Source organism: Aedes albopictus, chromosome 3, assembly GCF_035046485.1.
Source record: "Aedes albopictus strain Foshan chromosome 3, AalbF5, whole genome shotgun sequence".
Lineage (NCBI taxonomy): Eukaryota > Metazoa > Arthropoda > Insecta > Diptera > Culicidae > Aedes > Aedes albopictus.
The window spans coordinates 373,838,374-373,856,180 of NC_085138.1; the positions used below are offsets into that span (position 1 = coordinate 373,838,374).

At 45.1% G+C, this 17,807-nt stretch overlaps 2 protein-coding genes across 8 annotated transcripts in view; one reads left to right on the plus strand and one right to left on the minus strand.

Annotated features, from left to right (window-relative positions):
- LOC109409852 (V-type proton ATPase subunit F) overlaps positions 1-17,807 on the plus strand; it is a 421,144-nt gene that overhangs the window by 104,387 nt on the left and 298,950 nt on the right. The window lies entirely within an intron of this gene.
- The window catches only part of LOC109409848 (uncharacterized), a 233,093-nt gene continuing 221,178 nt past the window's right edge, over positions 5,893-17,807 (minus strand). For all 7 annotated transcript variants that reach the window (XM_062855634.1, XM_062855633.1, XM_062855632.1 and 4 more), the window contains 4 exons: positions 14,579-15,927; positions 13,327-14,246; positions 11,423-13,174; positions 5,893-11,249 (listed from right to left, as the gene is read on the minus strand). In XM_062855634.1, coding sequence (XP_062711618.1) covers positions 7,275-11,249; positions 11,423-13,174; positions 13,327-14,246; positions 14,579-15,917 — 7,986 coding nt within the window. In that variant the 5' untranslated portion in view covers positions 15,918-15,927 and the 3' untranslated portion in view covers positions 5,893-7,274. The remainder of the gene's footprint in view (positions 11,250-11,422; positions 13,175-13,326; positions 14,247-14,578; positions 15,928-17,807) is intronic.

Consider the following 17,807-nt stretch of genomic DNA (forward strand, 5'->3'; position numbering starts at 1 on the left):
ATTTCTGTCGCTATCGGCTTTTGAGGACATCGACGATGGAGCTCCACGTTGGGGATCCAATTGTGAGGTCACCATGCACGAATGATATACCGCAGGCATCTATTGATGAAGACCTGCAGCCGTTGAGTGTTCTCCACTGATACACACCAGGTTTCACTGGCGTAGGGTGGGGCGGGGCAAGATGGGTCAGTGCTTTGATAGGTCAGTGTTTTGATTATGTTAATAATTTTGTTAGATGATCAGCGTGAGCGTGAATATACAAAAGTTTTGGGCATTGATTAAAAAAATATTCACTCTCATTGGAGATAAAACATAAAATAGTTTTCAGCCATTTTTCTTATGCGATGCATTCCATATAATTTCCATATAAACGGCCGCGAAGCAAGATGGGTAACCTTCAATTTTGAACGTATTTTTGGAGCATTCAAAAGTTATTTATTTTTTGTTACAAGACTATCTCATAAATGACTTCAATCATGCGGAATGAATGCTCAAAATTATAACATAAAATTATGATATTTTTTTAGTAAAAGCATCGATTTTCAAGTCGCCTTAGGACCATCCAAATCGTAAAGTTTTTTATATTCCAAATAAATTTATAAAATGTTTACTAGTAGCACTTGTTTACTCAGTGTTGAGAAACACTGAACAATCTCTCAACTCTCGCGGCTCTGCTTGCTCGCCGATAGCATTTCAATATGCGATCGGTTGATGCACAAAAGCAGACTTTAGTTTTAGAAGTATTGTAGTCGTCATCTTGTACCGTGGGGTGCCCTAATTTCGTGCGGGTCCAAATTTCGCTCACTGATAATATTTAGAGAAGATAATCATAGAACTAATCGTTGCATTATCCAAATTTTACTTTAGATAGTATAGTTAAAGTGAAATTGGGACAATTGCACAATTGTTTTTATGATTATGATGTCTAAATATGATCAATGCACATTGGTCGGGCTCCATACAATGGGGCGGCCAAAACTCTCAAAAAACGAAATTGATATTTTTAAACTTTATTTCACCTTATAACAAAGTTAATGTATTGTACTTTTATGATTCTTTATTAAAAGCATACCAGCTTTTGTATTTCAATGACATTTTCACTGCCAAAGTGGCCTAAGTCATAAAATTTAAAAATGAATTATTCGAAAAAAGTAAAATAATAATATTTTGAGAATGTAATATATCTTTTAAGGTATCCAGAATATGAAAGCTTGTTATTGGACTGTTTAAATGCACGTATGGTGCAAAATTAATATGTCACAAAACTTTTCAAATTTTCATATATTGTACCTTAGAAATTTTGGTAATTTTTAAGTTAAAAAACGGTTCGTGTCGTCACGTGTCGCCGCAATTTCAAATAGTACATCTTAAACATCATGCTTAGAGCTGCCTAAAAACGTTTAAATATTTTGCAGAAATTTGCAGTTTTTCAAATTAGAGCTATTTAAAAAAGACATGTTTTTTCATATATTTACGTAATTTTTCCATTTTTTACTGATATAAAATTTATCTTTCCATATTTTTCACACGTTTTGAACAAACTTGATTGGATTTGATCAAAAGATGATCATTTATTTAAATTCGAATTGATTTTTTAACAAAAAACTCAAAAATATGGGGTTTACTGATTTTCACCGTTTTTGAAATTATTGAAATTACATAATTTTTGAATACCCCTTTTTAAACACTAAAAATACTATATAACATATCAAGGCAACCTATAAATTCGATTAAACACATAAAAAGAGTTTTGGCCGAACTTTATCTTTTTCCGACCATTGTGCAATGAGCGAAATTTGGACCCGCGCGAAATTAGGGCACCCCACGGTACATACGTGTCGCGTCATAGTCATGTAATCTTTTATGTTAATAAAGTAACATTTTAATTTGTTTATTCGTTTACACCTGGAGTGTTATTACACTACCATGTGTCTCGGCCACCCCGAACTCCAGGTTGTAACACTCAGTATGGATATGGAGCATATATGAATGCGGAACAAATCTTATATTTAGACGTTTTTCGTAGAGAAAATGTGAATTACTTAAAAGGTGACCCATCTTGCCCCGCAGTGTATTAAAGAGTAGCGGACGAATACAAACCAATACGATTTGTATTTACAAAGTTATGGTGATCCATCCTTAGGTGACCCATCTTGCCCCGCCCCGCTCGCCCCCTATAGTAGCACAGATTTCACGTTCGAGTTGAAAATTCGGATTTTGGTGCGTCGACTAATCTGATTGTTTTTCCATACATTTCTTAAAGGCAACCCTCGCCTTCTTGATCCGTGCACCTACACTGAACGGCGGCTTGCGGTGAAAATTACTATTCTGAGGGTCAATTTAAATTTGCAACGTCACTAAATTTGTGCAGACTGATTTTTGTTTCAATTCAACAGAATTAAATTTTCAATTTTACCATGGACTCGATTTTCAATTAAAAAAAGTTTCTTTTGACAACCGGATTCGAACCAAGAACCTTGACATCACCAGACTCGCACGCTACCACTCGGCTATCAAACCGGTTGATGTGGTAAGAAACAAAACGCACACAACAAGCGTTGGTGGGTCGATGATCATGTTTTGCCATGGTAAATTTAACCCTTTATAAGGCAGTGGCAACTATATTGCCATCAACTGTTTGTATTTTTTTTCTGTTCTATAACAAATTATGTCGAACTTTTTTTTTGGTTTGCGCAAAATTGGGATTACTAACAACGCTTGGTATTTTTTGGTACTTAACAAAGCTCTAACAACAATTTGAGAGCCATTTGTAGTCTCAAAAATGGCTAAATTTGACCGAGTGAAGAAAATTAGCTCAAACTTATTGTAAAATTTAAGATTTGGTAAATATTTTAAGAAATAATCAAATTATGGGTTGACATGATCTAAACTACACAGTTTATATTATGGGTTAAGCCCTAACCCACTCTAAAATCTCTTTTCCGGCCTTTTGTCGAAATCAAAAGAAGAAAAGTACGCTAAACGGGCAGTGGCAAGAATATTGCCACCAGTGCTGGTGGCCTAAACGGGCAGTGGCAACTATATTGCCACCTAGATTTTTGAGAGTTTCTTTCAAACAAAAATTGTTTTGTACATGTAATCATGTATATAATCATTTCCATAATAGTATGCGTTGATAACTCTTCTAGTTTTCTCGGCCTTATAAAGGGTTAAAACTGCTTGTTTGACATCATATTTCGTATTTAATGAACTTTTTATCGACTTTTAGCATAGCTAACTAGTGTATTAAAGAGTAGCGGGCGAATACAAACCAATATGATTTGTATTCACAAAGTTATGGTGATCCATCTTGCCCCGCCCCACCCTATAGCAGCACAGATTTCACGTTCGAGTTGAAAATTCAGATTTTGGTGCGTCGACTAATCAGATTGTTTTTCCAACATTTCTTAAAGACAACCCTCGCCTTCTTGATCCGTGCACCTATGTATATCGATCTTGGTACCGCCATCGACCGTCATTTGACTACCAAAATATTGGAAGCTTTCAGCATTAGTCCCGTTCAACGACGTAGCTTGAACTAGCTCGAAGTGGCTTTATCCTGTTCTCACCTATTTGGCCTCAAACGGAGAAGAGTATGATGCAGCAACTTCGAGCAAGTTCAACCTACGTTGTTGAACAGGACTATTGTCTACACTCTACAGCTTGCCTAGCTACCGTAAAGCTGGAAGGTTTGACCGTGTTAACATCCAACTATTTGGTCTTGTTGACGTTGATGGTAATACCTGCCGTCGAGGAGCGATCGCAGAGATCATCGAGCTTACTCTGCACATCAGAGCGCCGTTTAGCTAGGAGAGCAACGTCATCATTTACTTACCGATCAGGCTAAGGCCGGTACATAGTAGCCGTCTCCATTCCACTCGGTTCATGGCTGTTTGTCTCCAGTTCCGCACTCTGCGTAGGGTCCGCAGATCGTCCTCCACTTGGTCGACCCACCTAGCCATAGCTGCGCTCTACGTCTTCTTGTACCGGTCGGATGACTCTCGAGAACCATTTTAGTCGGGTTGCTATCCGACATCCTGATGACGTGACCCGCCCACCGTAGCCTCCCGATTTTCGCGGTATGAACGATGGTTGGTTCTCCCAGCAGCTGATGCAGCTCGTGGTTCATTCGCCTTCTCCAAGTCCCGTCTTCCATCTGCACTCCACCGTAGATGGTACGCAACACCTTCCGTTCGAAAACTCCAAGGGCGCGTTGGTCCTCTGCACGTAGGGTCCATGTTTCGTGCCCATAGAGGACGACCAGTCTAATCAGCGTTTTGTAGATAGTTAACTCGTGTTACGGCGAACTTTATTCGATCGTAGAGTTTTGCGGAGTCCAAAGTAAGCACGAATTCCTGCCACAATGCGCCTCTGAATTTCTCTGCTGGTGTCGTTGTCGGCGGTCACCAGTGAGCCCAAGTACACGAATTCTTCAACCGCCTCGATTTCATCACCGTCGAAAGAAACTCTGGGTGGCGGGCTCGGTGATTCCTCCCTGGAGTCTTTGCCATCATGTACTTTGTCTTCGAAACATGAATGACTAATCCGATTCACCTGGCTTCACTCTTTAATCGGATGTACGTTTCCGCCATCGTCTCAAATTTACGAGCTATAATATCAATATCATCGGCGAAACCAAGCAGCTGAACGGACTTCGTGAAAATCGTCCCACTCGTGTTTATCCCCGCTCTTCTTATTACACCCTCCAAAGCAATGTTGAACAGCAAGCACGAAAGACCATCACCTTGCCGTAACCCTCTGCGAGATTCGAAGGGACTCGAGAGTGTCCCTGATACTCGAACTACGCACATCACTCGATCCATCGTCGCCTTGATCAATCGTATCAGTTTGCCATAGCTGTTCTCGATCGATTGTATCATACGCCGATTTGAAATCGATGAACAAAAGATATGTGGGCACTAATGTGTATTGCACTAACTTTATGTTAATGTATCTTAGAGTGCTATCAAATGATCATTAACAATCATTAGCCGCTTGCGCGCAAGGACGCGCAACTGCGCGATCAATGTTATAAAAACAATAAACAAGAGCCTGGACGCTCTCTTCTGAAAACAGTACCCAAACGATAAACAAGTGATTGAATTATAACCCGGAGAAATTCCCCCCCAAATTATTAATATTAAATTACGATAGTTACGGTCTCGCGATTGTTAAGTCGGTGGTTACTAGTGTCCTCCTTCCTGCTGTTCTAAAGTGGTCCCGGTTCATCAAATTTAATAGGCACGTTGTATTCGCGGCATTTCTGCAACACCTGGCTGATGGCGAACATCTGATCCGTTGTAGCGCGTTCACCCATGAATCCAGCCTGATATTGCCCCACGAACTCTCTTGCAATCGGTGATAGACGGCGACATAAAATTTGAGAGAGTACCTTGTAGGCAGCGCTCAGTAGTGTGTGATCACGCGATAGTTCCCGCAATCCAACTTGTCGCCCTTTTTGTGGATAGGACACACGATACCTTCCATCCATTCCTCCGGATACAAGGATAGGCTTGGCGATAAACTGAACCAAGAAGTATAGATTGCGGGTATATACAGAGGCATGCCTAGTGATGTTAGTTCTCGATCAGGATGTGTTTGTTGTTGTTGCAGCGGCAAATAGGGCCGTACTACGCACTACGTAACCAATTAAGGCTTACCAACGCCAACAAAATTCACTCCGTATGAACCACTCTGCAGATGGAAAAACTTGAACAAATTTTAAACGCAAAGTGCTGCGGAAAGTTTTTGGTTACACATAGTGGTGACGTGTGGAATAGTAAAACACAATTTCAACGAGCAACGGCGAAAACGGATGACGACTGGAAACAATAAAGAAACCAACTCCCGAAGGGATTTCTCAATAATGCAATCAAACTAAAACCGGGATAGTACTTTTCCATTAGCGTCAACATTAGTCTGACTATTTGCTGTTGGTAGGTAGGTTTATTTTAGGAGAAATTCTCGTTTAACGTTACACTTTACCAATCGACCGGATCTGATGGGGCAGGGATATCGTTTGCACAACAATCATGTTTCTCTCGGCTTCACCATATTTCGCACCCCCTTGGTTAGTGTACAGGTTTTTTTAGTTCCAATTATTTTCACATAAATTTTATCACCTGTCTCAGGTCGCTCCAATAATATTTGATAATTTTGTTTATATTTTTCGGGGAAAGCATTCACTAACATGATCACACCGGGGCTATGCTATGAAGCCTTAACAACTTCGGTAATCCAGATTGTATTCTTCAATCCGTATCTGTGTCATTGCGGAATCTTTTCGTGTTTTCGAAAACCTTCTCTAAACCAACATGTGTCGAGCTAGTCAAAATGAACGTCGATTATACCGAAGGATGTGTGTGAGGGGGTGTTTGCAGCAGATGCAAAAGGTATAGGAAAAAAGTTTTTCAAACTTCGTTTCCCAAGCGTGTCATTTATTTTTTTTTGTATGTGTTGTGAAATGAGGGTATGAAAACGAAAATGGGAACGCTAAACTCGGATATCCTCTATCCTCTCTCTCGGCAAACTAGTACACATCCATCAAATAGGAAAACAGGTGGAAAACCCAAAATACAACTATATCTTTTATGTACACACTACTTTCTGCCACGTATATCTACAGGTTTTTGTTTTGTGTTGTTGCTTACAAAGCAGCTAGGTCCTACTAAAATACAAAACTACGACATAAAAAAACCTAGGGATGAAACAACTATCTAAACTAAATGATTTTTTGTTTTTTTTTCATATCTGCGTCGTTTGATGTATTTCTCACAAATATAAGCGTTTCAAAATATTCTGTTGTTGTCTAAATGTACTTGTTTGATCTAGGTAGTTCTCATGTGTAAAGCACACTGTCATTGATACATTGCATTCAAACTCATTGTTGTAGGAGTCGAACCACTCCAAATGAATTCATGTTCAATAAATTAATGTCGGTGTTTTTTTTACCGAGAATTAGTTCTGTCTTCTAGAGAATTCTTTTTCTTTTACAATCGTTAAGATACTTTTTAAACAACGTTACTGTTTAATGTTTCATTCTTCTACGTGGTTCTACGAGTTTACTTGTATGCAGAACTAGTAAACTACTTTATTCTATACAGATACACCATAATTTATCTCACAATAAACTGTATGAGATTGTATCATTATTTATTTTATTAAAAACAACTAAAACGTGTATGCGGCCGGCCGTTCGTCATATGCTTTTGCCAATATTTAAGTAATTAGTCAGCCAAACCAGAACAAATTCATAATGTAAAACAGAAACCTACTTAGTTCGAATCCATCAAATCATCCTGCAGTTCTGCCTGCGCTGCAATCTGTGCCGCTGCGCCGCCTGGTTGCTGCTGCTTCAGCTTGCACTCCGGACAGAACCACTTGCCCTTCGGCGGCATGATGATTCCCACGCACTCGAAGTGGAACCACTCGATCCGGCAGTTGTCTCCATCGCAGGCAATCATTTCCGACACCTCGTCATACGGACACCGGCAGTAACAGTAGACGGACTCACCTTCCCGCGGGGGACGCCACCCGGCCGGAATGCGGATCTGGTTGGCGGGGAAGAACTCCGACTGCCGGATGCTTGGGAAGGAACCTAGCGGGGGTACTTTCGGTGCTGCCGGATCGACAATAGGCGGCTGGAAGGGACTGGCGACGGCGGTGGTAGCCGGTGCGGATGTGGGTGGGAAGGCAGGAGGGATTTGAGCGGCCGTCGACGGTACGGGAGGAGCGGATTTGGGTGTCTTAGACTTGGGTGGCGCACGCTTGCGGGCCGCTGGAGTTTTAGGTGTTCCTCTGGAAGCGGCCTTCTTCGGTACGGAGAGCTTCAATTTGGGAAGCGGCGGGGCAGCTCGAAGGGGAGTCGATTTGGCTGGTTTTTGGCTGATTTGGAGGGCGCCTTCCTGGCTGGAATCACTATCGGCGTCGTTGTGCAGCGGAGTAGCTAGCGGACTGGGAATAACGTGGTGCACCGGAACGTTGGGGATCCGCGTGGTATCGACACGTGGAGGCTGCTGTAGTGGAACTGGATGTTGAGTTGGTGCTGCGGCCGGAGGTGCTGCTCGGGAACTTAGCGGGGTACTGGGATCGATCGGTTTTGTTTTGGATGATTTCACTTTGGGCGGCGAAGGAAGATCTTCTTTGCTCCAGACCAGATTGGGAGGCGGAGTAGGTTTCATCACGGAAAGGATGGATTTCTCCGGGTTTTTCGATAGTATTGGGGTCAAACCCGGCGGGATCTCATCGTCACTGGTGTATCCGTAGAACTTATTCGGTTTTCGACTGCGCTGAGATCGTTTCAGGGGTGCATCCGATTCGGAACTGTTACCGGTGCTGAGTCGCGGCGTCTTCGGAGCAGCCGATGCTGGTGAAAATGGACTATCCTGACAGGCAGTAGACGCTGTAGGAATCATTGGGCTTTCCACTGAATGCAATATTGGCGGTGCGGTTAACGGCGTGGTTACCGGTATCGGAGCAGGTGAAAACTGATCCACGTGGCTAAAATTCAATGCCGGAGGAATGTTTTGAACTGGTTCCTGAAGCAGTGGTGGAGGAGGTGTCTTCTTGGTAAGCTTACGCTCTCGTTTTCTCTTCTTCAGCTTCACCTTCTTTTTGGCAACCATTTCCTCTGGAAGCGACGGAGTTGAGGGTCGACTGTTTTCCACGATGCCAAACTGGTTCATTGGACTCATACAGGTTTGCTGCATCAGTTGGCGCCGTTTCTCCGCCAACAGTTGGCTTGCCATTTTCTGTGGATGTTCATCGTAGAACTCCTCGTCCGTTTCGGATTCATCTGTTTCCAAATCCGATTCGTGTATTACGGTATCCGGATCGATGGGCTCCGGTGGTTCTGCTGGCGGTTCTTCCTGCACCGGAATTACCGGTTCTTCTACCTTCGGTACCTGTTTTTCTTCTTTCTTCTTCTTGTCGTCCTTTTTCTTTGGATTATTCTCATCGGAGCTATCCGAGTCGTCCGAACTGGAACTGCTGCTGCCGGAACTACTAGAACTACAGCTGCAGTTCGATCCACATTCGCAGCTTGAGTCCGAGTCGCTTCCGCTATCACTGGAAGAAGAATCCGATCCACTCTTGGAAACCTTATGCTTCCTGGGTGATTTCTGCTTCTTCGAAGGACTTCCCACCCGGGCGTTACCCTTCAACAGCGACTCCTGTTGTTTCTCCTTCTCCATATTGCCATCGTCATCGATGACAATCGTCTCTCCAACCTCACTGGCCTTGACTTCCGGATAGACCTTCTTAAACATCATACAGTAGTCGTGATCCGATTGCGATACGTGCAACACCTTGCTCCTAAGCATCTTCTCTACGAACTGTTCCTCGGTTATTTCCTCTGAAAGCGATGGCCGCCGACTATTTCCCCGGCTGGCTTGATAGTTCTTGAAGTTGTTCCAGATGTTCACAATTTCTTCCGATCCCGCTTTCTCCAGCCCATCCTCATCCTCATTTTCCGCCTTCAGTTCCTCTTTCTTTGGCTCTGACTTCTCTCCTGCTTCGTCGCCTGAGTTGTCCCCCTTGGTGGTTCCGGGTGCAGATGGGAATCGTCGACTGCTGGCATTCGAATGATCTGCATCCGAATCGTCGCTACTGTCACTCTCGGATAAATTCAACGCCGGTAGGTTCATTAGATCAACCAACGATTTCTCTGCGTCATCCTTGGAGCGTTTCTTTTTCTTCTTCCTCGGTGTTTCTTCATTCGATTTGGACTTCTCCCCGTTCTCCTCCTTGACTTCTGTCTTAATTTTCGAATCTCCTTCATCCTTCATCTCCTCCTTCACCTTTTCGATTGGTTCCTCCTTCGGTTTCACGTCTTCGACCGGAGGTGCCGCCACCGGTTCTGGCGTAGGTTCCTTTGGCTTCGGCGGAGATGGAGGCGGCGGAGGAGGCTCGTAGTGCCTTTGCACGTGCTTCAACAGCAACTTCTTCGAAATGAACTTTTTCTCGCACCCGTCTTCGCTGCACGGGTACTTGTCCTCGCCGTTGTGCAACCTCCGGTGTACCTTCAGAGCTAACGATTTGCGGAAGCCCATCTGGCACACCTCGCAAACAAACTGCGCCGGTGGCACGCAGAAATGGTACACGTGTGGCCACTTCTTCTGCAGACACCTCTTGCAAACCACGCCCTCCGTTCCGTGTTTCCAGAACAGATGCTTCAAAATGTCCGCCTTGTTCCGGTAGGCTATTCCGCACCGGTAGCACAGGTGGTGCAGTTTGTGCTTCCAGACGTGATTCGACAGAGCCCCCTGCTCCACGCACTGCTCCAAACAGACGTCGCAAGCAAAATGGCGCTTCCGCAAGTGAACCATCAGCCGGAACGCCGACGGGATGCCATCGATGTTACACGAACAACACCGGAAGCTGTAATCCAGGATGATCTGCCGATTTGGAGCCCCGGGACACATGTGACAGAGCAGTTCACTGTAGCTGAAGAAGTTTGCCCGACACATCAAACATATCAGTACCGATTTCTGGTGCATCTTACGGTTGTGCAGGTACAGTTCCTTGTGTATCCTTGTTATGAATCGGCACTGGAAGCACTCGAACTGCTTCGGATAGGTAACGGCCTTCTGCTCTGGGGTCCAGCTGGAATCGAACGTCTCCAGGTTGAAGTAAAGGGGTTCTAGCTCTTCCAAGCAGGATTTGAACCGTTGCACGATAGTGGCCGGGAGAAGTTCTTCCGCCGTGATGCTGTTGACCGTCGCTTGGAAGCGATGCGTTGCCACTAGATGCAGTGCCAAATACTTCCCATTGACGGCGATCCGCCTCGCGTGGTTGCAGTACAGACAGAACGGCACAGTTTTTTGCAGACAAATTTTGATAAAATCTCTTATGTGGATCTTGTCAAGGGGTTCATCTAGGACTAGTTCAAATAGCTGGGCGTCTTCATCGGCTACGACGATGCCGTCAGACGGCGTCGGTGGTTCTTCCGGTTCCAGCGATTCCACCGGTGGTGAGATTTCGGATTCGGGCGGCGGTGGCGGTGCCGCATCGGTTGGTTCCACTGGTGGTGAAAGTTCGTCATCCACGGCCATCGGCTCCGGTGCTGGTTGATGGTGCTCCGGCATAGGAGCCGGACCCATCTCGGGTGGCAAGTGAACCGGTTGCCTGTCGCCTTCCTCTTCGATGTCCATCTCGACCGGGTCAAGCTTGACATCGTCCTCGACTCTTGGCGGGGGTGCGGCCGGGGCTTCTGGCGGTTGTTGCTGTGTTTCTGCGTGTTCGATGGATGCCTGAAATATGTGAGTTGTTTGTTAGCAATTGTTGGCTAGAGATATGTTTAAAAAAAATGACAACTGTTTAAAGGATAAAACAACAAGGTCTATTCATCTGAAGGTAGAATCTAGTAAAAGTTGCCATTCTTTGCTATAAATATTGAAGATAAGAAAAGCACAAACCGACTCACCTCCACCTCATGTGTCTTTGGCACGAACTCGCCTTCGCTGTGTCGTCGTTGTCTCGACTCCGGCTGATGTTCCTCCTGTTGCTCCGGACGCTCTTGCTCTTCCTCTTCCTCCTCGTCTTCGTCGTCATCGTCATCGTCTCCCTGATCCGCTGCCTCATCCTCTTCCTCGTCGCTGCTCTCGGTGGATGATTCCTCGCTCTCGATCGGAGTGCAGTACTGTTTGGGAATCTTCACCTTCAACTTGGGTACCAACAGCGGCGGTTGCTGATCTTCCCTGGGGGGCACCATCACCGACGGTGGCAACTCCGTTGGGACGGGAGGTAGCTCCGTTGGCGGTTCCTGCACATTCAGCAGGCTGGCCGGGATGGTCGACAGGGTAGTGCTTTGACCGAAGCCAAGTTGAGCTTGTGACGGTGGTAGCTGCAAGGGATAGGACTGTTGCTGCTGATGCTGAAGAAGCTCTGGCGGATAGGAAACTGGAGCAGGTAGATGGACAGGCGCTTCCAGTGGTTTCATGAGCTGCGATTGAAGAATCGAGTTGGTGAAGTTGGGGAACGAGTCTTGCGGGTGATTCGGGTGAGAGAGTTTCTGCTTCTTGTTCTGGGGTTTCCGGTTTGGCCCAGTCCTGAGCAGACTATTCGCTTGGTACATGTTATCGTGGTGAGTACTATTACCATTAGTCGTAAGCCTATCGTAGTTTAACATCACAGCCGTTGAATTACCACTAACACTAGTGCCGTCGTAGTTGTTGTTAAGATTAGTTTTAACGCTACTATTTATATTGTTGTTGCTGAATAGCCTGCTCTGTTCCGATGGCGGTTGTTCCGCCTTCTTTTCGCATTTATGCTTGGACTGTTTAAGTTCTCCGCAGTTTCCACATCGATCCAGATAGTCTGCGCAGTCGTGCTGCACAATCGACGCCTCATCGCTACCGGGAAGCTTCTCAAAAATGTGTTCACAGCGGGCACACATTAGATACAGCGGTTTGCTGGTGTCCACGTTTTGCTGCTGTTGTTGCTGCTGGTACTCGTCGATGCTGGCCACGTGCTTCTTGCGAACCTGGTGCTTCGCTTCCAGATGACTGACTAGCTTTTCAGCGGTTTGGAAAATTCCCAAGCAGTACAGGCAGATGTACTTCTTGTGTACTTCCCGCATGTGCTTGAAGAGGTTCCAGTTCTCGTAGTGGGTACCGCAAGGCGAACAGAGGAACACCTTCTTTTTGTCTTTTTTCTTACTCTCTGCTGGCAAAGAAGGTGGTGTCGGAACTGGGATTCTTGGTTGCGGCTGTGCCAGGAGTGATTGCTGCACTGCTTGCGGAGGCATTTGAGCTGGGACTGCAGGAGCAACCGGCAGATGAGGCTGAGATTGCTTACCGGTAGCCAGCATCGACTTCATAAAGAACTGTTGCGCTTGTTGTTGCTGTGGTGGCTGCTTCGCATTCGTTCTCGGTTTCATTCCCAATCGCATCATTCCTAGCTGATAGTTTCCTCCGTATGGCATGGCATGTTGTTGCCAACTTGGCTGCAGCTGCGGCTGCTTCACAGGGGAAGTGTCCTTTTTCCGGCCACGTCGTTGCTTTTCCGCAATCACTAGTCTATTCTCCTCATCCAGCGTGTCGGATGATTCGTCCATGAGAAAACTGGTTGAATCTACTCCCACGTAGTTGGTTTTCAGCTGATGATTCAACAAGCTGAAGCCCCCGGTTGGGGTAGGTTCCGTCGGAACAGGTTTACTGGCCAGTTCTTGTTGTACCTAGGCAATATAACAAATAATGAAACATTGTAACATAGACATTTAAATAAAACTTTCATACAATACAAAGAGCGAGAATTTTGATATAATCGTTCAAACCTTCAAGTTCAAATTACTTTAATAATCAACCAAGATCGATTTTCCTGCCTTACCTGATCGCTGATGTTGTGCACCGGAGGTTTGCTGTTATAGTCAATCTTCAGCAGCTCGGGCCGATGACTGCCTAGCATTTTGTCCTGATTGAACAGGTTGCTGAAATCCACGGGCTGTGGTGGTACCGGAGGTAACGCGGCGCCATGAATCACTGGGGGCAACTGTTCTTCCTCTTCCGTGGGTCTCTCTTCCGCGGGTGGCCGTTTCAGCGAAATGGACAGCTTCAAACCTTCACTGCGGGTTATCTGTGCTTCCTCTTCGTCGTCCTCCTCTTCCTCGTCGTCTTCTTCCTCCGATTGGGACTCGTCGATTTCCAACCGCGACCTGCTATCAATTTCTTCCTGAACATTAGCAATCTGTTCCGGCTCAGGATGCTCGACCAGATGGGTAGGTTCTCGGTTTTCATCATCTTCTTCTTTTTGTTCTTCATCAGAACTTTCCGAGTCCGAACTTGAGCTCGAAGAGCTCGATGAACTTGAACTACTAGATTTGTCATCATCCAGCTCATCGTCATCTACGTTGTCGTCCCCATTGGGTTGTGGGTCTGGTTTAGGATCTTCTTCCTCCGGTATCGGCACCGTCGTCGTCAGAGCGGTGCCTTCTTCATCGGGTTCATTACTGTCTGCAAGTGAAGACTTTCCCGAGTCTATCGACTGATCTAACTTACCGCTCTCTACAAGCAGATCTGTGCCAAAGCTAGTTTTATGACCCACTTTGACTAGTTCCTGCAAGGGAACTGAATCGGAAAGCTTGCTTTCCGATATACCGCTTTCACTAAGCCTAAGTTGTTTGCTGAATGGTTCCTGTCTGTCGCTTTGGTTACATTCTGCTGGACTTTCTGAACGTGGCCGTTTTAAACCAGCCGACTCGGATTCTTCTTCATCATCATCGTGCTGAACGTCACCATTGACTCGTGGCTCTGTGAATATTAAACAAAAAACATACACCGTGAACAGTTGTAGCGGGGTATGGTCCCATAATTTGGCATAAGGTTTGGCAAATGGCGTTATGTCAAATGTACGGCTACCGTTGTAGTGTTTATATACTTTTCAAGAATCAACCGATCAGTAAATAAAACAGAGGAAATAGCTACTGAGCCGAAACGTATTATCAGACATTCTTTGTTTTAAAGCAGCTGATCTTTGCTGAATTGTTAAACATTAGAGGTGTGTTCAAAAGCTGTTAAGCGATATGCTTAGTAGTCCCAAAAACGCATTACTTATATTATCAACAGATTATTTTGGTACTCACCCATAGAAATACTGTTGTCCAGTTGATGAAGTTCGTCCGAACGAATATCACTTTGTTCTTGTTGATCCATTCCAGTATCATTCCCATTACTCTCGATGGACCGTCGTTCCATCTTATCTATCGACAGATTTTCCTCAACTTGACCTTGCTTCTCTGCACCATTCTCATCTGCTCGATGCGACACAGTTGCTTCTTCGGATTCATCTTCTTCACATTCCATATCCTCAGTTTGTTCTATTCCAACATTCCTTTCCTCATGTTGTTCATCATCGTTCTCCTCCTGCATTGTCTCTGTTTTCTGCTCGATCGCGTCGTCCTCGGCCAAACTCGGCTGCCCTTCGTCGTCATTATGTGTTTCATTCCCTTGTTCGTTCGTTTCCACTCTCAAATCTTCACTCCTTTCAGCTTCCTCCTCCTGCATTTTCTCTGTCTTCTGCTCGATGGCGTCGTCCTCGACCAAACTCATTGCCCCTCCGTCACCATTATCATCTGTTTCGTTTCCCTCTTCATTCACTTCCACTCTCAAATCTTCCCTCGCTTCTGTCTCGGTTTCTCCTTCTGTTTCTCGGTCCAATTCTACCGATCGCCTCGTCAGTACCCCATTCACCTTATGCACTATATGATTACTGAATGAATCAACCTCCTTCTCATCCTCTTCGTCACATTTCTCCACTGCTGACGCAGCTTCATCTTCATCAACCAAATTTCCTGCGTCCGGCACAGGAACATCATCATCTTCTTCGTCTTCCATTGGTTCATCATTTTCTGCCTGCTGTTCGGCGGGAAGATCTTCTTCCTCAGACTGAGGAAACTGTTGCCGCTTCTCGGTTTCAGGTTCGATTTGCTGACTGTCGTCTTCCACGGTGACGTCAGTTCCATCCTCCACCTTGTCGTCTATCTCCGCTTTATCTTCATCTTCACCATCTTCTGCGACAGCGGGTGAATCTTCGTCTCTCTCTGGCGAAGCTGATGCTTCACCGTCGTCCGATGCACTTTCCTTTGGCGCTGCCGTGACTTCAGCAGGTTCCTCGACCAATCGTTTATTGGCGTCATCGTCTTCGATCGGGGCAGCTTCATCGCTTTGATCGGGTTCATCGTCATCGCTTTTTCCTTCAGAATCTAAAACTGTTGACGCTTCGGTTGGTGCTGGTTCCGCTTCGGTACCATCAGGAGGCGATTCCACTAGCTGAGGTGAGCTTTTGGACTCCACTGCGGTTGTCTCAGCGTCAGCATTTTCCACCTCGTCCTCACCGGACTTGGTGGTGGTTTCATTGGTAGCCGTTTCATCGTTGTTGGTATCATCGACAGGGACAGCTGTAGATCCATCTTCATCGTCCATAGTTTTTTACCTGCAAATAAAGAGAGAGAAAGACTTGTTATTGGATGAACATACATCGATCAAACCCTAAGATATTGGTCAGTGAAGTCAAAGAGTAAAATTCAAACCGTACTTTTCCATAAAGTATTAGGACCTAACCAATTTGCTTATTGCCAAAGCTTGTAACTGTTGTGGTCTCTGATTCAGCATCGATTTTCAAAAAAAGTCTATCTTATGGTGGTGCTCGGAAACTTACGTTTTACAAGCATACCGTTAGTTTTGGCACAAAGCATCATGTAGAAAATATCCATGCGTCTGATATGTCACTAGATTGCAACTATGAAGTTATTGGTAATGTAAGTACATAAAGATGGAAACGTTGTCAAGCAACCTTTACGAACTTACCTTTTTTTTTAGTTAGGCCCTGATTACGTGTCCTGCTATAAATGCTCCAGTAGTTCCCCTTAATGTATTGTTGCGTTTATTTGGCAATGTCGAAAATGTAAACCCAGATTTATGCGAATCGTATTTTGATACAATCTCTTGGGCATTCTTACGACTTCACCTATAAATGCTGACGAATAACAACTCCCACATCCAATAGCTGGAAGGATGGTACAGTTACAGTTACAAGCAACTTATTCTATCGGACTACTAACACTATTCCTTTCCGCGTCGGACTGTTGCCCAAAATTACCCAACATTATTACACATTCGCTGGAGTACAATTCCTCGCTGGGACATTACATTATCCAGCCGGGCCTAGTTGGAGTACCACGGATGAAGGAGCCCTCAGTAAACTGATGTATCAACATGCACGTTACGCGCACACCGTACATCCTCCAAATGAGCTTCGAGTGCTGCTCGGAACCTGCGTTAAAATGTAATGACAGCCACTTTACGTACGTTACTGATCGGGCACATCAGTGGTATACGCGTTTCGCGTTCGAAAGGCCCAACAAAGTGGCATTGGTGATCTGCTGGATTGGGGGCTACAGCGTTCGATACAGACAGAAACTGTGTCAATCATAGTTTACGTCCTTGTCGCCATATGGCAACTGGAACAAGCTATCCAGACAGTGGTGGAGTTTTCAATACTTTTGACTTTACACAGGAAAATCATGCGGAAAGGATGGGAGAACAACTCGTGTATATGCTTGTTAGTTTAATAGTGGTGATATTGGCTTCAAAATTGTGAACAGTTGAATAATAATGTGAGTGTTTTTCACAATCATAAAAAGCTGTGTCGACAATTTTTTTTTTTCAGTTGTTAGATGATTTTGTAGATTGTTCAGCGGAAGCTGAATAGCGTTGAAATCTCTAAGCTAGGAAGAACACAATCCATCTGAAACAGTTTATCGCACGCGCACGGATGATTAATTTTTTTTTGTAGATTTTCAAACCTAGTCTGCTCCCACTCGCATAAAAGTCCCATCGTTGCTGGGTTTCCTATTCATATGGGACTGTTATGCGAGTGGGGGCAGTAGAGTTGTGTTTATTGTTTTATGTTGACATTTCGTCAACCACTCCGTGTATAATATGTCTCGGTTAAGACAACAATGTCGTAGCAAGCATCTGAAACGGCTAAGCGGTAGTCCTCGATGCTTGAGTTCATTCCGCCGACGTTTTGGTAGTTACACAGCGATGTCCCGTTTTATCATGGCGGTAGAATCTCGGTCAGCGGATCGACTGCAAATCGGACGGGATTCAGGAGACGGTATATTCGATAGAAGATCATACTTGCCGATAACAGGGTTCCGGAAGACCCCGTCTTCCAACTCAAACGCAGGCCCGGGACGGCTGCTGGTCGCTGGCAGGAGGGGCACGACTACGGTGAGTGGAATAGGGGCTTCCTTAGAGCAATCGGCAAAGGTGCGTCCCGGGATCCGTTCACCAGAGATGACATCAAGG